A 26,104-nucleotide genomic window follows, 5' to 3' on the forward strand; every position below is an offset into this window, starting at 1 on the left:
TGTTGTATCTTAACAGGTCTTATTAGTCTATCTTTATGATCTTTTTAAGTCAAAATGTAGTTACTGATTTGGTGGGTTTTTAGAAACAAAGGAAAATGGCCACATCTCCTATTCTTGAAGATCTTAAAAACAGGGATAAGAATGTGTGAAGACATCATGTTCAAAATCTAATGTGTTTTCTATGTATTTCCAGTAAAATCAGAAGGAGAAGTGAATATAAGTGAAGGTATTATACAAGCCTATCATGTTGCTGATGCTTTGAGATTCTACATGGTAAGTGATGGTCAGATTTTTACCTCATGTGAATGACTGTAAAATTTATGACATCGCTTTTGCAGAAACCATTAAATGTTTTTGTGGTATTTATGTCATATTCTGGTCACACATTTCTGGAAGTACTAGCAGTGTATTCTCGAAACGATCTTAGTGCTAGGATGTCCTAGGTTCTTATCTTCTAACATTGATTCTAGGACATCCTAACGCTAAGATCGTTTCGAGAATACGTGGCCAGAAGTCTTAGGTCCACAGAGAAAGGCTAGAAGATCTTTTGAGATTTGATTGAAATCGGAAGGAAATGATTCATAGAAAATGCCACTTGTTTTTTAAGTTCTGGTATATAATTTTCTATTCCAGGTTAGTCAAAGACAGAAGTTAAATGCTGAAGATGATAAATCATTAGATCAGTTAGATCCAGGTAAAGTCAGAATATACTTCATAGACTGTATCGTATAACTAACTTTTTGACAAGCATTTCGTATTGAAATTTAATGAGCTATGCCAAGGTATTATCCAATGGTGACAATCCAATTTGCTTACGCTTGAACTATCCTATTCTGTTTTGGTTTTCAGTTTTGTAAACCCCACATATTAATAATAATGTGTATATTTATATAGCCCTAAACTCCACACAATAGTGGGCTCATGGTCCTTTCAGAAACTGGTGAATATAGAAACCATAGTCTACAATGTATAAGGACTAACAAGTGTATATACAATTTTGTATTTTTCAGTCAATAGTTATAAAAATAAAGCTATGTATCTGTTGAAGTTTGCTGGTCTCAATAAAGTGCAGATCAAGTTTGAGGTAGATATCTTTATATATTTATATTGACTATATACTCATAGACTTGATTTCTGGTTATTTTTGAAAGGTTTCTAAGAGAGATTTGAAAGATAAGACAGTTACCAACACATATACCTTTACCCTAACATTTTCAGGAATTCCAAAAACCACATATCTGTGGCCTGTGGAGCTGGAATTGTCCAAATAGAAGATATAAATGATTTTTCCATTTTATATACAAAATCTATAATCTTTTTTAGAATCTCTGTAGCATTGATGTTCTACTTTGCCCACTTTGAACTCCTTTCTAGAATTTTTTCTCTATTTATTTTGATAGAAATACAGCAAAAATCTTAGCAAGAAAATTGGAAATAAGAAAAATGAAATGAACTTAGTAAAGGTAATACTGGTTTTAGAATTGTATTGATTTTTAATCACATGTTCAGACCATGTATTGTTGAAATGATCATAGTGCTAGGATGTCTTAGAATCATTGTTAGAAGATAAGAACCTAGGACATCCTAGCGCTAAGATCATTTCGAGAATATGTGGCCTGCTTTTTGAACCAGGCTTTATTTTGCAAGGAAAGCATGAGAATCTTATCTCAAAAAACATAACATATTGATTTATACTGTCATCACAACAAGTGATTTTTATTACATGACATGGCCTTGGAGGATGCCCCTAAAATACTTGCAATTGTGGCATGTGTTGTGCACGTAGAGGAAAGCTGTGTCATCCATTTTCATTTTGAACCTTTTAAGATGGTCCAGCCCATTGATTTTGTTGGCTTGTGTACTTGATTCGATTAAGAATTTTGTTTTTCTCCTAGACTGAGGTATATGAAAAATATCCATCATTTAGATTGGTTACAGAGTTTATAATGGACTTGGCGTGGACCACAGACAGGTACAGTCTTATTTACAATCTTCTTGTACTGAATCCGCAAGGCTGTTTGTCATTCTGTATTTTCCACACAGATGGCTGTAAAGCTTTTTTTTATGATTCTTGATTACATTCTTTGAAATGTACGGTAGGCTCATCGATGGAGCGATGGATGTTTACATGGTGCCGAGCCGAAGAAACAATTGGCTTTATAAAGCTCTATATCACATGACTATATCTGCTTAACAAGAACTCTTCAAAAGGCTTTGTATTGTATTCATTCATGGTTTTCAAAGTATTTTTAATGTTGGAAATTCATTTTAAGTCACGTTTGTGTAAACTTCTATACTATGTTTCTAGGGTACAACAAATGTTAAAAGAAAGATCATCCTATGCTGCAGCAGTTGGTGATGTTTATGTTTTTATATCTCAGTTAGTAGTTACCTTATCACAACCCAACCCATTTCAGGTACGTTTTTATATATTTGGATTTTTTGTTTGTGTTTTTATAACAAAGGGCAAACAGAAATTTTTTGTCAAAGAATATTTTGTTTACACAATTACTGAAATTCATGTCATTCTAATTTTGTGGAGATTTTTGGAAATTAAAACATTTACAGGGAATTTTAACCTGTAATTTTCATCACCTGTAAAATTTTATAAATTTTCACAGGTGTTCATAGGTATAAGTTATAATCCAAAATGTGTAAGTAGTCCTGATACAAATGACACAGTGAGATATAATATTGATGTACATTCACTGAAAGTCTTTAACTTTTACAGACAACTCTGGTGCTATTCTTTCAAGAGATGTTCAGCTATCAGGATAACTTCCCCTTGCATTACGCCAATGGTTTAGAAGGTTGCGGTCTACAACAAGAAAGTCGAGTGAGAACTACGTATTATTCTCTAGGACGGAAGTTAACTAAGTTATTCAAACAAACACAACAACATACACTAGATAGGTAAGTCAGACTGTTTGATTCAGTCTATATCCAGGTACTGTTTTCTTGGATGAAAATTGATCCTGTTGAACAATCAAAACATGATTTTAGAACTGATTCTCTTGATTCAACATCTTACATGTCAACCAAAGTTTATAAAAACACTTTAATCAGAATTTATTGTAATGGTTAAAATTAACATTTCAAACAGGACTTGCAATTAATTTATTCCATACAATTTTTGGAGAAACGTGAACCAGAGATTCAGGCGTTGTATAGAGTGTGGTAGTGTGGAAATGTCATCAACATAAATCAACTAGCTTTGGACATTATATTTCTGAATTATTTGTTATTTCTTTAATAATTAATCTTGCAAATCTCTCCAGAAATCGGTAATTTCCTATCAGATTGATGTATTTCGATGCTGAAATCCAGAGTCCGTACTTGTGACCTAGGCCAGTGCTTCTATAAAACCTTATACCAAACAATCTATAATGAGCGTGTAATTTGGAATATTTGAAATTGAGCTAAATGTATGATTATTTTCAGTCATGTTGTTCCAAGCTACTTGTACATCCAGTCTTGTTTGTTACACTTGTTAGACATACAGTGGAAGGTAGGTTTATTTGTTTACAAACTATGTGTCCCTGACATAGAAAACCTGGCCAGCGGTGGGGATGGGTAAAAAAAACAACAAGACATGTTTGCTTCAGCTGAAAGATTCCGCAACATTTTGAAAGCAGGAGAAATTTCCCTCATTGTAAACTTCATCACGTTGCCTGTTTTATCAACGTTATCCTATTATAGGGAATGTAGGATTGTCTATTTTCAAGCATAAATATATAAATATAATTTCAACAGAAATATCTCAGGAATTGTGCTTATTTCTGATATTCTGGTGGTATACTATACCAGTAATGTTAATATTTCAGCCATATGATCTAAGTTTTGTATCTGAGATTCATCTACCACAGCTCTTTATGAAAATTGCCAAAGGTAAGAAAATAATGATTTTACTAGATTCTACACATCGTGGTTTTTTCTTATGACTCTATAGCAGCGTTTAGACAGCCACAAATCATCTGGTACGAGTACAGTTCAGCCAAAAAAGTGGCAGTGTAAATAGGTAGAGAGGGCTCGGCGCCATGCTAGTTTTAAGTGGGCAGAGTCCCGCAAGAAGAGGTGGTCTCAGTCCAGACCGAGTACGGCACAGTTAAATATCAGTGCAGTGTAAACGTGTTATATGTTTCACCTTTTCACAGTACATAGTATGATTTTATTTATTTTATATTCTAGAAACAGTAAAGATGAGAAGTTGTATTATAGGAGAAGAGAAAGAGAGTCAAGAACTAGCGGAGTATGAACGTTGTATGGCCTGGTTAGAACAATGTTCTGATGATTTTGGTGAATGGTATCGACAGAAAGCAGGAGAATGTAATATAGAACTGAAAAAGGTGTGGAAGTTGACTGATAACTGATAATATTTAAGTCATAAAGTCAACTATTAACCTCACTGTGTCAATCTACAAAATTAAAATCAAACAAATTTGAATTTAATGCTATTAACAATATCATGAAATCTTATTAGTGCAGGGGAAATGTGTTAGCTTGTCTTGTTAGCCATCAAGTCTCTTGCATGCATACTTAGAGGTTATGAGAAGTTATGTAAACATTAACTCTGAGTTTTAACATTGGCTGTAAGCACATTGCTTTTTCGAGGCCAGTTGCTTAGATATTTAATTTTTGTGTATATTACGATGAAACACCATGTTTCAAAAAGTTGAGAAAATTTTGACAACTTAAATTTTAAATGGATGATTTTCATGTTTTGGATTTCCAACAATATTTAAGGCCTCTTGTTGTTAATATGTTGAGTATAGATTTATATGTGAAATATTTAAAATGATATGAGAAAATTTGAAAAGGACATTGTTGACATCTCAGAATATTTTGTTATTTCCAGGCTATACAAATGTTTATTGGTAGATACTGTGATATACTAGACGTAGAGATAAACTGTGACGGATGTCGGAACACCCTTCCTGGCAGACGCTATCATTGTTTACAGTGTATAGATATGGATCTGTGTACAACGTGTTATTCTGGTGGCGTCAAACCAGAGGGCGACCATCAAGATGATCATGATACAGTACATTTAGTGTAAGTTGGCTTTTCCAGTTGTTCTGAAGGTTTCATGGCCATCAAGAGAAGTACATGCATAAATTATTATTATGAAGTATAATAAATACAAGAAATATGGGGGGGTAGCCATGTTACATTTAGTGTAAGTTGACTTTATGTTTCAAGATTTGATAACAATCGAAGTGAATGCATGTTTTTGTGATACATGTACAAAAATTGAAATGGTGTTATAATTCCTACTATTCAACCTCTCATTGTGATAATGCTAGCCCAATGGTAAAGGGATTTTATGGACAATGAAGGTGAGGGTTTAGGGTGTTAACTTTTCATGCTATATATGGCAATAAGTAATGACAGGTAATAGCAAGGATTGGAAGCAGACACCAGGCAGACTTTCAAAAGTGGAATCAGGCAACATTGACATTTACAGCTAAATTTGACCTAATTTGTTTGATCCATATTTCAGATTTAAATGTAACAATTGTCAAGGGTTTATAGTTGGCACCAGAATTCACTGTAATGTTTGTGAAGATTTTGATTTATGTCTTGGTTGCCATATCAACAAGAAATTTCCTGCAGAGTAAGTATTTAGATAAATAATGTATAATTTATTCCTTGTTACAAGCGTCTGTATGAGGCATAAAAACTTATACCCAGAATAATCTGGGAGAGTTTCAAAAACATTTTTTTTTAAATTTTAACTAATTTGTTTCATATCCGAAAATTGCCTCATCAGATATATTTCTAGCCATTAACTGATAACATCTAGATTGGGATAGTTTCACAATTTTAAACCTGCTTTCCTTTTACCAATGTAGCAATAATACTTAATAAAACAAAATATATAATATATATATCAATATAAATGAAAACATTCATTTCAAAAGTTTTTAAATCTTTTCATATTTCTTTACAGACATAAAGTAGAACATGAAGTGACTAAAATACCACCACTAAGATGTAAGTAAACACGGAGTGTCTCTCTGACCTCAAAATACATGTTACTGTAAGAATACTCTTTCATTTAGAGTTTAATTTATCTCAAGCTGCCAACACATGTTTCAGATACACAATCCTCATCAGGACAGCTAAATTATAATATATAATTGTACCTCACTTACTTGCTTTCACGGAATCCCTAGAGCCACTTACCTTCCAACCACGGTGAACTAATAATTGAATTTTTTATTCATTTCACAAATAAAATTTTCAATTGCATATCAATTGTTTAACAGTGACAATTTAGGACTCTCATCTCTCATCAAGTAGTAGTATAGTGGCTTAGTGAGTTAGATGCTTGCTCGCTAACATGAAAGTCCATAGTTCCATCCCACCATAGGTCGAGAGAATACCTTCAGATTTTTAAACCCGGTTTCCCCGTCAGTGATGTAGGTAAGAGGGGCTAAGATGGAAAAGTCGTTCAGATGGGACGATAAATCGAGGCCCCGTGTGTTACAGGCTGTGCATGTTAAAGATCCGTTGACAGTTGGAAATCGTAAAAGAGCAAGCTAATGCAGCTGTCTTGACAAAATTTCTCACATTGCACCCTGCATGGCGTCTTCATTAGCCCACATGGTGCAGAAAAGTAGGACATTTCATTTCATTTCAGTTGTAGTATAATTCAATTCTGTAAACATTGTGATCAGACTGTATCTGAATATTAGTGTAGAAGATGTGTTGAATTGATTTCTCTTTATTTAAATTGTGATTTGTTGGTACATTATTTTTTTTTCTAGTGAGGACATTTCAAAACAGAGATTCTCAAATGCAGGCGTACATCCATCAACACGTATGGTTGCTATTCACATCGTTATCGCTAATATTAGGGGAGATTATTCACAATGACTCGTCTAACGCCACGTCTGATTCAGATTATATCCGTCTGGCTGCCCAGTTACAGAATCAGTGTATCACTCTATGTACTGATTGTTTAGAAAATGTACCTGATGATGCTGATGGTAGGTAGCCTTTTTTATCCAGACTGAAAATGTTTTTAAGATGCAGGTTGGAGTAAACTGGCTAAAAAATGTTTAAATGATTTATCTCTGATGATTCATGTGTTATACTGAACTACCTTATATAGACAGTGATTTGAATGGATTTGTTACTATTTTTTAGATGGAAGTAAACATATCATGGAGAAAAAATCAGAGAACCTCGAAATCCGCCAGGAAGAGGCTTTCGCTATCCATTCACAAGAGAGGATTATGGGATTGCTTGGAGCCATGATTCCTGTTGAAAATAAGGTAGATAATTCACGAGCCTTCACCTGTCGATACATTTTTTACATTATTTATCGCTGTTCTGTGATCTTTTTTTTTTTTCTTTTTTTTATTTATTGTATATTTGATTTTGTGTTGTTTCAAAATGTTTGAAGATTAATTTTTGAAGTTCTAAATATATTGTTATGTTATTTGCCTGTATTTTACTGGAAAATGGTTGCTGTATTATTTTCTCATTATTCTTGATTATTCGTCTTCGTTATTACACTGAGCTAGATGTAAATGGGAAAGATCTGTATATCAAGTAAACAAGGTTTTATTCTATTTAAAGGTGCCCATCCCAGGAGTAACATATAATTTTACAACTAAGGAATTTCTACGTCTTTTATTTAAAGTAGCAAGGTAGGTCTTTGTTTTTGGTGGCAATGAAGTCATTATTTTTAGATTTAACGATTTGTTTTGGATTGTTGTTGAAAACTATAAAATACAGCCCTAATGACTAAATGTATAATTGCAACCTTTCTTTTAATCAAGTAACTGAAAAAATTTATAACCATAGATAATATGCATCCTGCGCAAACAAAAAAATCAACAAGTTGGCATAAAACAAACAGCATGATATTGATTTGTTATATTTTCTTTGAGGGTAACAATTTTTTTTTTTCAGGGGAGACTGTAATCATGAGTTAAAAACCCAACATCTAGGTATGGGTTTACTCGGTCGTTTGTTGGCCAAGACTTCAACTGAGGTAAGTTTAGTCTTATAACTTATGATAAATCATTTTTTATTTCAGAATTTCAAAACTTCATCTTTTTATTTTGTTTATTTTACAAGGACGGTAGATATTTCAGAAAAAATAGAACTTATCCAAAACTAAAGTTTGAAATCAGAATATCAGGCAGCCCCGTTGTTAGGATGGGGTCTGTGGGGACTGGGCTCCAGCAAGTGAGAATTAAGCCCCAGCAAAACTTTTTCCTGTTCAGCAAAGATTGATTCATTTACAGTGTCTTTGTACAAAATCAAACAGATATAGATTTTGATACAATTTTAACACCTCAAAATTGCCAGGAATGAATTCTCAGGGCCTTTAATACAAAAGTACAAAATCTGGCAATGGGGCTTATATCAGGGTGGAACAATTTTGGATGGAAACAAGTTCAAAAAACTGTATTGCAAGTTGGACTGAAAATTTGACGAAGATGACTAAAAATTTGTTTCATTCTTCAAGTCAAAAGGATGTCTTGTGAATTGGTGCCTTTCTTCTATTTGTATCAATAGTCTTAGACATTAATAAACAGTGAAATATATTTAAGCTTGTCATTTAAGTATGTCATGTGTTTATGTAATATATATTCCAGATTGCTGATGCTGCCTCCATTACAGTAGCAGCTAAAAAATCTCCTAAACCAGTAACATCAGGACAAGAAACTGTCAATTATCTTTTCCAATTTGGTGCCTCATGTCTTGAAAAGTAGGGTTTTAGTTTTTTTCAAAGATCTTAGAATTAAAGGAATCACATATAAAACGCTGATTGATTTACCTTAGATTGTTTTGCTTGCTTTGTTGAGAGTTAAGTCAAGTTATTGGAATACTAATCTCGTTTTTATACACCCACATATATTGCCGTCACCCATTTCCGTCCCACAATTGCTCTAGAAGGCACAATTCTTGACTGTTTTCGACGAAACTTGGTATGATTGTTTGTTATCACCAGAGGAACCCTATTGAAAATCAGAAGAATTGAAAGATATTTAGTATGAGTTATTGCCCATGTTCTTAAAAACACTCTAGAAGGCCCAATTCTTGACAGATTTTGACAAAACTTGGTAATATTATTCAGTATCGCCTCAAAAAGTTCAAAAGACTGAAGGTTGATTATTTCAAACTGGTAATTGTTACTGTACTGCAAAATATTTAAAATCAAAGCTGTCAGTAGGCGTATATTACCTTGCCTGGCAAGCTATCTTTCGACATAACAAATACAAATACATGGCTTGTTCACTGTTAGTTGTGTATCTGAAGCAGTCAGTAGCCAGTTGGATTGTCATTTTCCAGGCGGTTACCAGTAGGTGCGGTGGGTTTAAATCCTATGTGGTCGCCTTTGAGGCCATTGTCGGCACGGTGTCGAATTTTAACTTCCTCAGCTCATGGTTTTTATCAGTTTCAATTTGATCTTATTGTAGAAGTGGATTAGAGAGGGCATGTTCTATGGCTAGAATACTAGGATCTCTAACTAGTGCTCCTCAATGGAAACCTATCGTTTGTGAACATGTTTCTAGATGTATACAGACTCTTAAACAGGTATGTTGACTTCATCTGACATTTGTCGAGAATTTCATGCCATATATAGCTCAGGTGGTTTTCTGACTTGGACAAAATTTGACAACTATTACATGGCCATTTATAACTAGGTTGTTATTCTGAATTATTCCAAGAATTGATGATTATTACCTGGCTATTTATGTATTTCTCCTGATGATTATTTATTGCACATGATCTTTTCAAATTTTTGACGATTTTGAACTTTTTCTTACTCCAACCCAACATACGTCTACCTACTCATTTGAATTTTTTTATTTTTGACATTCACACATGTGAGTTTTACTGACTTTCTCCTATCATAAGGTTGTTCAAAGCTTTGATAATTGAGAATAAATACTTGCTTCTTTTAAGGATGATTTTATTTTGAAAAGTCCAGAGAAAGTCCCTAAACCTGTAAAATCCAGTGATGAAACATCAACCAGCGTAGATCAGTTATCCAGTGAAGAAAGATCATCCAGTGTAGACCCTGTAGATGAGGTTGATGCAGCTGTGAGTGTTACGACAGCTTTGAAATCATCCAGTAGTAGTGCTAAACAGGTAAATTTGACGGGTGATAAATATATCTTAACCAATAAATTGTCATTGACTGAATAGTGAATTGTTGTGATAACTTGTTTGCAATTGTCTTATATTAAGGAAAATTTATACTATCCAATAACTATAGCCTATTTATTCAGACTTTCTGAACTGCTCTTCCAAGAGAGATAACTTTCAATATAGAATTGATAGTTTAAGACCACAGTACTACAATGACTTTAATATAATTCACCTATATGAAAATGAATGTTATTTTTTAATAGGGCAAACCTGAGTTGTCGTCTATATTTGCGATGTTTGTAATGGCGGGTTTCCCTGAAGTATTAACAATTGGTACACAAGTAGAATATACTCATAAGAGTATAAATAAAAAACATGGTATAGCTATAAAACACTTCCCTGATAAATATCAAACTCTGATAGTTAATACTACTACAAGAAAGAGAAACACAGTAAGTCTGAAGTTTTCTTATGTATTTTAAATGTCTTTTAGATCAAGGTACTAAAACATCCTATCTTATCAGATGTTGGGCGGCTGACGTGGAAAAAGCGTATAGTCATTCGGATGGGACGAGGCCCCGCATGCTACAGGCTGTGCACTTTATATTCCCTCGACAATTTGAAATTGAAACAGAGCAGGCTAATATCATTCGGTTCTTGTGCAGTTTAGTTGTATGCTGGCATGTTTAGATCATACATCTAAAAAAAAATTGTCCTTGTCTCTTATACGGGTATAGGCCCTTTTGAGAGTAAAAACTGTGCATTATGCACACAAATATTTGGTATATAAGCATGAATATTCACATTCGCCTGCAAAGTTCACAATTTTCAGAATTTTATTCCAATTTATATCACCCGGTTAATTTAAGAATATAATTTTGATTGAATTTGAATGTAATAGGTAAGTGATGAATATGTGACGTGTATTAAAGAAATGGTGGAACTCTGGGATACGAATCATGTGACTGAATTCACCAGCATCGTTACAGAAACTATCGGGAAAATCAAAGCAGGTAAAATGAACAATTAAAAGTTAACATATTTTTAAAAAAATTTGACATGTCCTCGTTTTTCTACACAAATATCAAAGAAAAAATCATAATTACCACAACAGTCCATGGAAATTTCTTCAGTATGATGTGGCATATATAAATGTTATATATGAACTGTTTTATAACAGAAACAACTTTCTTCTTGTCCAATGCTGGGTAGGCTGACCTGGAAAAAACATCTAGTCGTTCGGATGGGACAATAAACCAAGGCCTTGCATGCTACAGGCTGTGTACGTTAAAGATCCCTCAACAGTTGGAAATCAAAAAGACCAGGCTAATGCTGCTGCCCTGGCAAAATTTCCCTCATTGCACCATGCATGGTTTTACCTGTCTTCATTAGCCCAAAAGGTGCAAATAAGTAGGATGTACAAGTCCATTCATATCATTTTCATTTTTTGATGCTGGTCATTGTGCACTGCATGACATTGTTGTTTTTGGTAAGGTGCAAAACAGCAGAGCATAAAACTCAAAGTGCAAAACTTTATTTATTTCATATCATCTTTGTTTCTCTTTCAGGTGTATCATTAGAAGTAGAAACATTGTGGGTATTATCACTGGCATTAAAAGTTTTATATAATTATCTACAAACCTCGACCCTACCTCTAGATGAAGAACTATTTAAACCAGAGTTGATCCAGTGTTTGGTTTATCTAGCTTGTCGTGGTACAGGATTCAACCAACAATGGTTGTTAAAAGACTTGGAGGTACAGTAGAAACTGTTCTAAGATACCACACCAGGGAATAATATGAATTGGTCCTTAAAGATGGGTTCCCTTATTTTCATAAATGAAAATGCTAATACTTATATGAATAGAAGGTAGAGGTGTTCTAAGACTTGCAAAAATACCAGTTTGTCTCACATATCTATGATTAATATATAATTAGCTAAATTAGAAGAGAATTACCAGTAGAATTTCAATGAGTGACCGATCAAGAAAGGTCAAAAAGCCTTTTTGTTATCCAGACTGTACATACATGTGGATTTTGAATTTCTATTACATTTTGTTCCTTATAGGTCCTCTCATTGATGCTGTACACCCATGACCATTCTGCTAAGCAGACTACAGTTATTAAGAAACCCATCTCACCATCAACGAAAGAGAAACCTAAGAAAAGCGCAAATAGTGATGATAGCTCAGACGATGAAGATGATGATGAAGATGATGATGATGATGATGAAGATGACGATGAAGATGACGATGAAGATGACGATGATGATGATGACGATGATGATGATGACGTTAATGATGTGTTCCATGCCCACCTACTGGGGTCTGGGGACTCCTCAGTTTTGGATGGAGATGAAGATGAAGTTGGAATCAAAGCATTTGGAACAGTTGATGATAAAACCAAATCTCTTTTTGAGGTTATGTTTTTCTCTGATCATTTCATTTAGGCCCCAAGAATCATTTTGATCTATAGACTAGCTTATCCAGTAACCTGTTACATCTTCATTCATATTGATCAAGTCACTTTGGTTGTAGATATAGCTCTGCTTGTTCAAGAGGTCGACTTCCAATCAGATTCATTTTTTCCATTAAATCATTAAATCTATAATGAACAGGATGAATACCGTATGAAGATGAAGACCTTGCTCTCCACAAAAAAGTCATCATTTTGTTAAATAATTAGACCAAATATCCCTATAGAATCTTTGGTGAAAGTTGACAAGCCAATTATTAGCAATGCGAAATCTCTGGAAGAGATGCTTTGAGTTACTTCTTGCTGTGTAAATATATATTCTGATTGTGAATTTCCATCTTCTACAGGCACTCCATGCTGTACATCAAGTACCAACTTCTGTTTTACAAGTTATATATGACATGCATGAAGGAGATACAGAGGCTGTCAGAAAAGATATTATAGAGAAGTAGGTTTTATCATAGCCGGAAAACAGATTATTTTGACTGCTAGTCGTCTCAGAGGTTTCCTGGAAAACAGAGCAATGAGAATCAAACGGCAGAATCTGAATTGAAATTAAATGTATAGATTTTTTGGCCAATCATACCTTGTATCTGAAACCGGGATTTTTTTTTAGCTAAGGCACTCAGTAATAGTGTTCACAGCTCACTTTCAAAATTGGAGCTTTCAAAGAATTCCTAGTTTGATATATTTTTGAAGGAATTATGCAAATTTCATACATATCTAGTACTTCTGAAGACTATTTACATATATTCAAGACTCAAATGAATGCCTAAAAATGGCTCATCTGTTCCTTTAACATGCTAGTATATTCTGACAATTATCCTTCAAAAGACAAGGCTGATATCAATCTATAGCTTCCCTGCCCCCTGCCCCCTGCCCCCCAAGGTTAAGAACATGTGGGCTTTGGGGATATGCTACAAAGGTGTGAGAGGTCAAAGGTGAGGTGATGATATAATGTGTACTCTACATTCTTCAACAATTTTAATTTTTAGTTTTGGAAATTCTGATGAAATAAAGAAGTTTATGGAAACATGGTAAGAAATAACAAGTTTTTTGGAGGTTTTTTTTCATCCCCTGGGTTTAGTCAGTGTTTGCTCCTTCTAGGACTTCAAACACTTATAACTGATGCCCTTGCAAACTCTGGCATGGAAGATACTTCTTCTTGTAGAGATTTCAGAATGGACTTAGACCTTAGCAGCTGATGTCTATAGAATTTGCCATCTACATAAGCCTATCAAGGTTTTCATAATTGACAGTAAAAAAAGTAAGCTTATGCTGCTATCCTGTCAAAATCTCCTTCATCACATACCTTTGCTTGTTTTTTATAAACCCAAAAGTTGGATGTAAAACTTGTTTGCAGGGATAAAGAAGGGGAAGAGAAAGAAGATGAGAAATCGAGTGTAAAAGTTATAGATACTGGAATCAATATAACATCTACTGATAATAAATCACCTAGGTAATACAATAATGCCAATATATTAGCAGAATTTACAACATTGCACACAGTAGGGTATCTTCCATTATTAGCACTTTCCAGGCAGTAGAGTATATAATACTCCATTTCAATTCATTTCAAAAGGGATAAGACTTTTGTTAATAACCTGCGATATATCTGTTATATTCAATCTTATTATTAACACTTTCCAGTTAGTAGAGTAAGGGAATAATAATCTAATTTAACTTTACATTCTTTGATGCTTTGGGTATATTGATATTGAAAGATTATATGATTTACACTGTAGCCTACATCCACTGATAGTTATTTCACATTAGTATTCAATTTATCTTTCAGCAATGAGAAGAAATCAATTTTGAGTGATGTAAGTACAGATTGTCCCATTCATCTGTGTAACATTGTCTGACTGTTTCTGCACCGATTCTTCTTGTATACGGATTTTGATGTGTCCTCTGGATCCAAAGTGCAAGTTGACTGCAGGTGGCGCTCGATTGGAGAGCTCTGAACAGTTTCCGTCGGTTCCAATTCTGCAGCCAATCAAACAGGAAAGCTGACATGTCACATTCAAAATTTTCCTATCTATTTCCTTCTCTCCATAAACCCTGACCGTCTTCATTAGCCCACACGGTGCAGAAAAGCAGGACGTAAAACTCCATTTATTTTATTTCATAAACCCTGTACATGTAGAACTCATCAATCAAGCGGCCCTCAAGTAAGAATCCATATGTAGCACGTCAAACAGGTATACATCATTCATAAAACTTTAATACAGATTTTTCAATTTTCTTGTAGTTTAAAAGAGCTCCGGTAGAAAAAGCAACAGAAGAGAAAGGAGAGCAGACGATAAGTCTGATTCCTACACAGACGTTAAACCAGGGAAAGATTGGAGAAACCAGACAAAATAAAAGTTCCGAGCTGTTAAAAAAAGAATTGATGACGTATGGTCGTTCTGGATCGAGAGATTATTTAAGTCGTGTTAATCTAGCTATGGGTGTGATATATTCCAGACATCTATTACGTGGTATACTAGCTCGCTGGCCCCCCATGGGACCCACTATTACCAGTGATCTATTAGGATGTATTGATACAGATAGAATACCTTGTATATTAGATCTACTGTATAAAATGGATGGCTTAGATAACTTTCTGCAGGTAAGTGTGATATTCTTTTAGTTTCCATGAGGTCACTAGCACAAAAGCTGCTAATATTTTAGGGCCTTTATGATAGCTACATCATAAAATGCTTAGTTTTGAATTGTGAAAAAAAACAGATGTGTGAATGAATATTGGAATGGTGCAAATCAATGTTAGCAGTGTCCCCAACAGGCTTATGCATAAAAAGGAAGAAAACCTCTTTACAATCCCTTTGAATATAATATATATGTATCAATTGTCCAAGCAAAGTACCTGGTCTTAAACTTGACTAATGTGGCCATTTTTTTTACTCTAGGTCGTAGAGAGAGTCATAATCAACTGTAATAGAGAAAGTTTAGTCCCAATATCATGTAAGGCCTGTCAATTTATGGAAGAAATGGCATCCTCATCTGTTACCAAGGAAACAGACCATCCTTACACTAAAGTCACTCAGCGTGGTAAAATTACTATACCTGGTGCTTCGTTTTTATCTGTCACTTTTGATAGTCGGTAAGTTAAATGGCTGCCATTGTTTTTGATTCCAAAAGGCTGGAAATACTAATGGTCGTCCAATAAATTTTGTAAACGTTTTGTCTTCAACAGATACCTATTGATGACATGACACGTTCAAACGAAAACAACCAAATGCTATGGAAGGCTTTAAAACACTTTGCTTTATTAAACAAAGAGTTTGTATATGTCTAAGTGACTACATTATAGATCATTGGTCACCCCAAATATACATTTATTCACTCATGCTCTTTTCTCAGTCTGAAATGTCATGTAGGTAGTTAATATTTAGCTCTAGTTAGTACTTATAGTTTTATATAAAAATATATAAATAAAATTTTTTTGCTCTGTTTTCAGATGTTCTTTAATGGAAGAAATAGATGAACTGGTATTTTATGTGGGTGATGACCCTGATAAAAAACAGTACACATTTACTGGTACAGGGAAATCAAAATGGGCAAGTTTCCAGGTGGCAGGTAGGATTTTGTTTGAGTTATAAACAGAATAGAAGGCTGTAAATGGATGGATTAATTAAAAAAAAATTTCATTTTCTCCAAGTTTGATAAGTACTTCTTAGACTGAAAAACTGTGCACTCTACTCTACAGACTTGGTTAAATTAGACCAATGTAGTAATAAGTTACAGAGCTGGCTTATTTATTAATTTAAAATATTGTAATATGTTAAATTCCACGTATGGATATTTGTGTGTATTATATTCCTTTTATGGTGATACATATCAAGTCATTATTGATTAGCAATACCCAGCACTAATATATCATCCCTATAATCAATTTTTTAGAATAGATATATTTTAGACTACTGATTTTCATTATACAAGTTGCATAACTATTGGTCTAGTATTGGCTAACAATTGGCTATTGTTATCATGTGTTATCTCTAATGGTGAGACTGATTGAAGTTAAACTCTATTTCAGGAGATACTATAAAGTACAAGTGTACTGGTGATATGTCTGAGTCTAAGGAAAATTACTGGGGGTATAAATTTGTAGTTAGTAATGGCACTAGAGACAGTTTTGAGACTGGATATACCATTCTAGACTTTGTTCTCTCTCAACCAGTCGCTTTGTAAGTATTTTACTCTAAATGTATAGATGGTAACTATCTTGCAAAACTAAGCTTAATGAACTAAATAATGATCAATTGGTTAAAAAAGGTTGAGCTAAAATAAACACTGTGGTTGCGAGCTAAAAAAAAATTCAGAAATTAACATTGAATAAGTTTTACTCTCATTGTTTTTGAATATTTTAGGTCCCTACCCCTTACTCAGTTGTGGTTACGACTAGTTTATGTTGCTTGTATTCAAACTCATACACAGAGACTACAGGCTATACAGTTACTATTGAAGGTTATAGATTGTCAACCTACAGAAAGGTAGGATTTGGTTTTGTTATAGATGTCCAACGACAAAACTGTCCAGTGTATCTGGCTATGATAAAATACAGCTTCTTTTCGCTGTGGCTCAGCCAGGGTTCAATTCTGGCAAAGGTGGATGTAATATCATTGAATTTTTAATCCAGTTTCCCTGTCAGTAGGTATTGGGGACTGAGATGTCTTCATTCCAACTATGAATAACATATTAGTCAAGGTAACTAAGGAAGATTTCAAATTGTCATATAGTGTGAATTGAGGGAGCTATTGCTGCCAAAACAAGCCCTCTTAATTAGATTTGCAACTGTCAAAAGAAAGTGGAAAAAGTGAATGTGTCTAATGATACATGTAAATGTATATCAATAAATGTAACAAGAATATATATTTTTCAGACCTCCAATAGACAAGAGATTAGATTTTGCGATTCTCTCACCACTATGGAAGTTATATGTTGATTTAACCAAAGGTGAAGAAGACCCAACGGCCATATTACCTCCTGTAGTTAGAGCTCTAACTGACCTCTTTTTACAAGTAGAAAATCTTGTAGAGGTAAATAATATAACCTTATTTCTTTTGAAATCCTTTGTCATTCTTACTGGAGTAGAGGGGATGGTTTACTCCCTTATGAACATCTTCCTTCAGGAAGGGGGTAAAGGCTATGCGCTTTTTTTCAAAATCCCTATCCTTGTTCCTAGTGAAGAAGGAATGCCCATGCTATGTTATGTTATAAATAGGTGGTGAGAGTTTACTTCTTTTTGGAAACCTTCATCACTCCGCCCAGGGGAGTTCAGGTAGGGGCCACATAATTGTCAAGGAGAGCTTACAGGCTTTTCTTGCCTTTTGATGTTAAATGAAAGGAAATTTTAAAGTTGGGTGACCAAAGCTTAACAAGCTTCATTTATGGGTTTATTTTGTGTTTTCTTTTTATGATGTACTATCATATATATATTACAGCAATGGGGATTAGAAAAAGAATATCTAGTAGGTGTAATGGATATTGATGAGGTTAAACTCAGTATTTTTAGGGTAAGAGATTTGCTCTAATTCCTTAATTGTACTCTTGTATCTATATAGTATTATTGTGGTCTTAAAATATCATGTCTGTATTAAGAGTTATCTCCCTTAACAGAGAGATAGTGAGCCTGAATAGAGCTGGAGGTCATAATTTCACTGAGTATTTTTATGTTTGAATCAAAGCTTTCTTGATAACTCAGTCCCCAACAATAGATTTTGGTTTTGTTTTCTATTGTCATAGATCTTTAACCTTTGTATTTCAGGGCTTGATGAATATTGCTGCTATTGGTCACATGATTAATTATAAAAACATGGCCACAGATTTGATTAAGGTCGTTAGTAAGAATATGTCTCCGAAATCATCATCGTAACAAATCCATTTAGCCTTCTCACTTTTAAAAAATCTAGGCTAAAAGAAAAACTATGATTTGTTAAGCGATAGAAATTTTTATATCATGTGATTAAAACAAAAACACAAGACAATATTATGGAATATAACACACTTCTTTAATAAGGTTTGGCACATAACGTTTCAACACAATATACATGTGTAGTCATCAGATGTAATGATGTATATGTGCTCCTCGCTTCTATATGTCGTTCAAATCTTATATCATGTGATTGTTTTTTACTGGTTTTCTTTAATATAATGAGTTACTGTGCTACTCTGTTTTAATTAGCATTAATTTAAGCTTATCTATCATGATAACAATAGGCCCTTACCTCCAGGGGGTAAGCCCCTTCTGATATTTTACTTGCCCTTCCGAACAATCAAGTCTGTTTAGAGCCTGGATAACAGTTAAGTTTATTATGAATATGAAGATTTTAATATTATGTGTTGGTTACTTCAAGAAATTATGGTAATTTTTCCCAAGTGCTTCATAATTTGTATATTTATTGAAATATACTGTGATTTAAATATAGGTGTACAGTCTAATAAACTGGGGTGAGGGCAGACTGGTTCAGAATCTTATTATTTGTAGAGCATCACATAGAAACACTACTTGTCTGCCCAAGGTTTTTTTTGGTCGCTGCCCGAAAAGATGATATTTTTTGGGATTTAAATATATGAATGTATAAATGTAGTATTTTATCTAGGATTATTATTATTCATTCAATGATATGATTTATTAGAAATTAAAACCCAGCGAAAGATTTTCAGGCAAACCTACCTGCCCCTAACAGGCCAATGACCCATATGCCTATGCATTTACATCAAGGTCAAGAATTAAGTTCAAGGCCAAAGGTGAAGTTTAATATTTTTCCAAGTCAAGTGAAAAGACTAATTTCAAATTGAAAGGCATGGTATTCTTGCAGATTGTCTATCTAGCTGAAAATATAAAGAGAATTCGTTTATCATTTATGTTATATAATTTTATTATGTTTCTATATATAGTGATACAATGTTGTTATATTAAAGAGATTTTTTTCTAAATTATAGATTATATTGTTTATTATGAAAGTAGGGAACTTCATAGTCCTGCGTTTCAACTTTCAAACTTTTAACTTGAATTTACAATAGCCCAAGAAATATATATATACAGATGGAAGTTTTGTCACAGTTTCACAATAGAGTAGGGCAAGATTTGTCAGGGTAATGTTACAATAAAACCCATATCTTGGTTGCAGTGACTTAACTTTCATGGCCATTTCAACACACATTCTACAAAACTGATGTCCTTCACCAGCTGCTACTTTTTCTGAATAAGAACGCGACGTTTCAATAAAAAAAAAAAACAAGGCTTTAGCGCTATCCATGTAAAACTGAGTCATAGGTGGTCTGAGTTGATCGAAAATATATAATTGAAAAAAGGTACTTTTAAGTTTGGTCGTCATTTCAAAATGGAGGCATTTGAATCATTTGCCTCCATTACGCTACGTCCTTTTCCAAGTCTACGGATCAATTCAAAATCCTTGTCTTTTTTTAACTATTCCAACTACTTAGCTAGTGCCGTTACTACCAAAATTATTTTGGGGTATTTATATTTTGATATGTACTGATGGGGGTTAACGTTTTAATGTTTATATATTAGATAACATGCCATAAACGAACGTCTAAGATAACACAATTAAAAGGGTTAAGAAGAAATTGGTTTCCAAGCAACGACATGTATCCTAAACAAAGTGGCATGGTTTTATTTTCTTAAAGTTTTCACGATAAGATATGAGGGGTGATAACCCACAGTGCCTGATACATATGGTACGAGAATTACTGGTGACTGTATTAGAAACTCGTGGGGTATCTAAATCTCTTCATGAATATTTATATTTAGGCTTTCTTAAAGTTGATAATTCCGAATCAACCTCTACAGGATAAATTTATGTCGCCTCAAAAGGTTGCGTCAACATTTCTTGCTGGTAATATAGTTAGGTATATAGGTAGGTAGATGACAAGTTAACGTTCGCTTTCAGCGGATGCTGATATCGCAAACTAGGTAGTTGTTGGTAGTCGTAATAGTTGGTAGTTGGATTGGTTCAAATTGGATGATTCTGTGTTGTTGGTTTGGTTGTTGATAATTCTTTAGATCTGATCAGGTCGAATAACATGCTGGTAATATAATAATTTGAACAGTTTTATACTGTAATAGTGCCAGAAGTTCATTCGGATACGATAATTTTGTATGATAATGATCATGCATTGTTCAAACTGGTATTGGAAATTTTGCAAAAAAAACCTGTAAAATTCAAAATATTGGAAATAGTTTTGCCCTATTAATGACATTTTTATGGGGCATGCCTTCACTTTATCATACATCTTTCGATATGTATATGATATTAAGATCTGATGTAATAGCCCGACCAGTCTGTAACTCACATTAATGTCAGCCGTCAAAATATTGATAAAACTGAAATCTACCGGTCAAAATATTTAAGAAATTTGAAACTGACTGAAATCTGATCTTTGACATGTTCTTATAATTAGACATCTTGGTCCACATTGAAGTTGAATTATTTACGAGAGGTCTCGGTGTGGTTGATTTGCCCCGCGCCTCTCCAGATTCCGAGGTAGGCTCACAAATTACTTTTTCAAAGTAGATTCTGGCATAGGGTCAAGGTTATGATGTTTCAAGTAGAGCGTATCTCTATGTTTCCTCGCAACTCTTGCCGATCTGAGACATCGTATGTGTATTTACGGTCGATATTGATACGTTAGGAAGTCAAGGGCAATAACTCTGAAACTATCAATCTTATTGAAAAAAAATACATAGTCATTTTGATTTTGAAAGTTGGTATATCTAATATCATTATATATCATTCCAATTGTGAACACGTTACGAAGGCGAACGTTATAACAATGCCTTGGAGTATTCCCAAACCTGCACCAAAGGTCCCAATCCGGAAATGATAACGTTCTATTTGGTAGCGTTACGAGTAGTTCTGAAAAGATTTTTGATGCATTTAGGGATACAGCCTATCAAATTGGATCAATTCAAGCAGAACTCTTCATCCCATTGCATAGCAAACAACGCTTCCAATCTAATGCCACAGTTACTAGAAAGGTTTGGATGTAACTGAAATTAAGCTTGAAATCTAGAGTAATTTAACCCCTTAGATTCCATCATGAGTCGAAACCCAACAGCCGTGTTTTAGATATCAGTCAACGGTTGATTAAAGCGGCGGTTAAAGTGTTAATTGATATAATTGGTTGGTAAAGGGTTAATTTGTTGATGTAGAGATTGTGTATGTTTGAACATGTGTATGTGTAAACTAAATTAGGGCGAGATAAATTTTTCAAGTGGACAGCAAACAGCAGGGGTTAATCCTGATCTATCTAACTGAGGTCTGAAGATGCCTGGAGGTAGTTGGTGAGATCTTCCATCCCGACAGTCGTACTAAATTGTCCAAAGTAAGTCAACAGAGGCAATAAAATGATGAAATGATGGTACGATAAATGGACGGCTTCTATTTCCGCTGTTTTCTTCAACCCACTTACTATGAGACTCATAGTATATGTAATATTTCATTTGTGCAATATTGGACAATCAAAATAAACCGTTTATTGAAACGATTTGCCAAATCATCATCATTTAGCATTCTCTCTATATTGATTATAATCTTTCTATGTATCTTTCATTTTCAGCAGTTTGTAGCAATCAGGGTGGATAACCTTATACCAGGCTTGAATCCCTTACGGCCTGATCCAGAATAGAAAGTAAATCTGGAACTCTTTGTCGGTTAAGTCCCGCTTTAGAAAGTTATGTTTCTAAAATTAGCTGTCGCAATGAGAACTATGTATTCTAGCTCTTAGTAGCTTTCAATAGTTATGGCAGTAGGGCATTTTCAATTAACCGACAGACCAATAGACGGGCGAATCCCATTCATGATACACATCAGGAATTTCTTTGACCAATAAAAACTCGTGCGAGTATAAACAGCACCATGTTTTTATAGATAGTATATCAAGGAGTCGTTTCACTTGATTCGTTGTTCCTTTCTTCTAGGTGGCAGTTGATCTGTTGTTTTCTAGTGTCTATTCCGCTAATCTCTTCTGATCGTAGCTGATATTTTGGAGGTGCATATACTGGAAGTGAGCTAGAATGCTGTGAAGTTAATTTAGTAATTATTAGAAAAACTTTACTAGTAATTTATAAACTTACTAAAAGTGGACAATTTAAAATTCTGATTTCATAATTGAGAAAGATTCGACTGGTCCTTTACCTTTACCTCAGTTGACTTTGGATTTGGTTATTGAGAAAATCAACAAACTGGCTTGACGTGATTCCACGCTGACAATCAAGAAGAAACTTAGAGTGTTATCAAGTGTTTGGATATTGTATAGAATAAGATAGTATATTTGCTGGTTGTGATTATATCATCTTGGAGACGACAATGGTTGTGAAATGTTTTGTATTAATATCAGTTTTAAATTTATTACCTATCCTCGCCTTGCTATTAATGGTATCAAGCAGTTCCATCAAATTCAAAGAAAAATGTGAAAAAATTCAAATAACTTATTGTTTGAACATTTATGACAATGAATTAACAAATATGCCAAATTTATTCGGACACCAACATCAAAATAAAATCGAACAAAAAATAGACTATTATTTATCCTCGGGATTTAAACAAAGTTTAAGACATTTTCTTTGCTCATTATATTTACCGCCATGTTTAATGACGTCACAGACGTTAACGTTACCTTGTCGTTCCACCTGTCATGTTGCACGTGCAGATTCCATCCATAGATTAAAGTCACGTGGTATAAAATGGTCTTCAGAACTACAGTGCCATAATTTCCCAACAGAAAATTGTCTGAATTTTACAGGTAATGTTTCATTTTAACTATCAAATTATCAAGCAAGTATGCTGTAAAGAAGTGGTATCTGGGCTTTCTTAAAGATGGGTTCCCTTATTTTCATTCATTTATGAAAATGAAAATGCTAATACTTATATGAATAGAATTAGAAGGTAGAGGTGTTCTAATGACTTGGAAAAAATCCTGTTTGTCTCACATAATTCATAATTAGCTTAATTATAAGAGAATTACCAGCAGAATTCCAATGAGTGACCGATCAAGAAAGGTCAAAAAGACCTTTTTCGTTTATTCAGGTATGATTGGTTAAAACTCTTAATTATATGCAATAAGAACATAATGATATGATTAAGAATACATGATAATTCATTAGAAACACCAATTAATCAAATAGTTTGCTTAATTTTACACTAAACAATTCGGAAACCCATCTTAAAGAGAAGACATTCTCTTTCTCGCTAGCGGAAACAAGCAATAGAGTTTTTCAATATTTTCTTTTCACCAAGAGCGATTGCTCTTCCAGTGCATTTAGCATCATTAGTCTAATACACACGGAATCGCTTATATTATGTACATACAGATTGAATTAGAGGTATTTCAGCCCCAGGTTATATATCAATCTGGTATAATTTATAGGGGATGCCTGGTGTGAAATATATCATAGTAACACCACGTGTTCACCAGGTTTCATCTGTAAACCCCTACAGCAGGGAGTGGCTGAACTTTGTTAACCCCTACAGAAAGGGGAGTGCGGATGGTGATGAGGGGCTATATTAATTAAACATAAGCAGGGATGAGAGCTGCAAATTGTAAAACCCTACCGGAGGGGTGGGTGCTAAACATTGTTAACACCTACATATGGTACAGGAGGGGTGATAGCTGAGCAACCCCTTCAGGAGAGTGGGTGCTGAACATCATTTTTAACCCCTACAGAATGAATGGGTGCTGAACAATAGCGCAGTGGCGGAGCCAAAGTGGGGTCTCAAAATTTCAAACCCCTACAGAAGTGGGGAAAACTGCACATTGTTAATAATTAATAAGGTTGAGGGCTTGACTAATTTCATTTTCTAATCCATACAAGTTGGAGGGGGTGGGGGGCTGCTCATAGTAAACTCCTATAGGAGGGAATGACCTGAACAAAGTTAACCCCTGTATCGTACAGGTATTGGTAAAAAAAAATATGTCTGTACTAAACATTAAACGCATGTTGACCATATTGGTCTTTAATTAATATCTGATGTGTCAGAGGATACAGTCATTCACATGTGGCCTTATCAAATAGTCGTCATTTCCGGTGAAGTTCTTTGATGTCGCTATGGATCCCATCTTGACCATGTGGTTATTGAATTTGATACCGTCGATTATTTTCTTTGTTCAGTTATTAGTCTCTGACTGCCATGATTTAGTTGAATCTTGCATTCAAAAATACATAATGAAGTTTTACGGTAAAAAGTCTCAATGGGGTACTTTTAAACCAAACTAAGGTATCGTCGTACAAACTGGTCCTTCATTTAGTAACCACGTTCAGTAAGCGATCTTTTCCCTCATTCCATGACCACTTGGCACTTACATTTGATTATACAAGCTCGGAGTATGGTTTGAAATTTCATTTTATATTACTACATCTTAAGACAAAGGCGCCAATCGAACCAGGTACCTCAATTAATTGCCGACTAAACAGAAACCTTTGATAGAAACATCTTTTTGATGAGCTGACTTGATCAGAAACTCTATGCAACGTGACCGAGTACATTCTATACTATTAAGAACTTCGACTACATAACCGTTCCCGACAAAATTACCATTATATTAAAGAATTGAGCGTGTAATTCGTGTATATTTTTGCGTGATTGGTATGTTACTCAGTGCATCGGTTAAGTTTGTACGAACTCCAGATGTTTCCAGTTTGTTTACCTTTAAAATTCACTCGTCAATTTTTTATCATTTTACTTTCAAATATAATTTGGTCAATATGATATCGACGCCATTTGTCTTTTACAAAATTTCTTTCTACATATATTTCGATATTTAGACGAACTTTAAATCGGCGCATTACTTGGGTCCATGATTATAAAACACATTGCGCACGATTTGAACTCGTATGATAAAAGTGTAGTAGTTCTAATCTTAAAAGCAAGAGTAATTTATTTTAAACAAAGTGTTATGCGAAGCATTGTGTTCATGGCAGTCTGTAGTCAGAATGCAAAAACATTCTAATATTCTGCCCGAAAGCAACTGCCCAACTACTGCGCTGACGACAGAGAAATATAGAAACTACAATTGTTCTACAAGAACAGCAACTGTGGTTCGTTCACGAAGATCCTTTCTACCAGCTTGTTCTAAGTCAAACATCCTGGCAAAGTGATCCTTACCTGATTGTCCGTTCCCATTTTCAACTGGGTCGACGGAAAAGTGTGTAAAGATGACTTCATCAAGAGTATCTTAACAGCCCAGTGTAATGAGGTAACGTGAAGACCAAAGCATAAAAAATCGACCAGCACGGAAGAAACCTGACTATTCTTATAAAAACCTGCTTTCTATTACAGTCCTAATCTGTTCAAATCTATTTTATGATATTCTCTTCCGGTTGTTAAACTTCAAATATCATTCGCCTGCTATCAGCTTTATCATATCTCTAGCTGTGGTTGAATCGCCTAGTTGGTGATTACTGGAACTGTAAAGGGTGTTCGAGGTCACTCGTGTAGTTGGTGATCAGTAGCGTATGGAGGGTCATTGGACCAAAGTACCTTGTA

General features: G+C 34.2%; 1 protein-coding gene across 1 annotated transcript in view; it reads left to right on the forward strand.

The window, feature by feature from the left end:
- LOTGIDRAFT_230248 (hypothetical protein) overlaps positions 1 to 18,468 on the forward strand; it is a gene marked incomplete at both ends in the record, with an annotated part of 39,391 nt that extends 20,923 nt beyond the window's left edge. The window contains 36 exons of the mRNA XM_009047200.1: positions 194 to 273; positions 634 to 694; positions 1,011 to 1,084; positions 1,401 to 1,463; positions 1,896 to 1,972; positions 2,309 to 2,417; positions 2,732 to 2,913; positions 3,442 to 3,508; positions 3,825 to 3,888; positions 4,189 to 4,346; positions 4,856 to 5,052; positions 5,501 to 5,614; positions 5,951 to 5,994; positions 6,771 to 6,992; positions 7,153 to 7,280; positions 7,588 to 7,658; positions 7,924 to 8,005; positions 8,616 to 8,728; positions 9,441 to 9,558; positions 9,931 to 10,116; positions 10,380 to 10,568; positions 11,018 to 11,129; positions 11,685 to 11,872; positions 12,184 to 12,534; positions 12,938 to 13,038; positions 13,586 to 13,627; positions 13,954 to 14,049; positions 14,386 to 14,413; positions 14,842 to 15,201; positions 15,500 to 15,693; positions 16,051 to 16,169; positions 16,630 to 16,780; positions 16,964 to 17,086; positions 17,476 to 17,632; positions 18,038 to 18,109; positions 18,361 to 18,468. Coding sequence (XP_009045448.1) covers positions 194 to 273; positions 634 to 694; positions 1,011 to 1,084; positions 1,401 to 1,463; positions 1,896 to 1,972; positions 2,309 to 2,417; positions 2,732 to 2,913; positions 3,442 to 3,508; positions 3,825 to 3,888; positions 4,189 to 4,346; positions 4,856 to 5,052; positions 5,501 to 5,614; positions 5,951 to 5,994; positions 6,771 to 6,992; positions 7,153 to 7,280; positions 7,588 to 7,658; positions 7,924 to 8,005; positions 8,616 to 8,728; positions 9,441 to 9,558; positions 9,931 to 10,116; positions 10,380 to 10,568; positions 11,018 to 11,129; positions 11,685 to 11,872; positions 12,184 to 12,534; positions 12,938 to 13,038; positions 13,586 to 13,627; positions 13,954 to 14,049; positions 14,386 to 14,413; positions 14,842 to 15,201; positions 15,500 to 15,693; positions 16,051 to 16,169; positions 16,630 to 16,780; positions 16,964 to 17,086; positions 17,476 to 17,632; positions 18,038 to 18,109; positions 18,361 to 18,468 — 4,601 coding nt within the window. The remainder of the gene's footprint in view (positions 1 to 193; positions 274 to 633; positions 695 to 1,010; positions 1,085 to 1,400; positions 1,464 to 1,895; positions 1,973 to 2,308; positions 2,418 to 2,731; positions 2,914 to 3,441; positions 3,509 to 3,824; positions 3,889 to 4,188; positions 4,347 to 4,855; positions 5,053 to 5,500; positions 5,615 to 5,950; positions 5,995 to 6,770; positions 6,993 to 7,152; positions 7,281 to 7,587; positions 7,659 to 7,923; positions 8,006 to 8,615; positions 8,729 to 9,440; positions 9,559 to 9,930; positions 10,117 to 10,379; positions 10,569 to 11,017; positions 11,130 to 11,684; positions 11,873 to 12,183; positions 12,535 to 12,937; positions 13,039 to 13,585; positions 13,628 to 13,953; positions 14,050 to 14,385; positions 14,414 to 14,841; positions 15,202 to 15,499; positions 15,694 to 16,050; positions 16,170 to 16,629; positions 16,781 to 16,963; positions 17,087 to 17,475; positions 17,633 to 18,037; positions 18,110 to 18,360) is intronic.
- Positions 18,469 to 26,104: the final 7,636 nt, after the last annotated feature.

Source organism: Lottia gigantea (assembly GCF_000327385.1).
Source record: "Lottia gigantea unplaced genomic scaffold LOTGIsca_11, whole genome shotgun sequence".
Lineage (NCBI taxonomy): Eukaryota > Metazoa > Mollusca > Gastropoda > Lottiidae > Lottia > Lottia gigantea.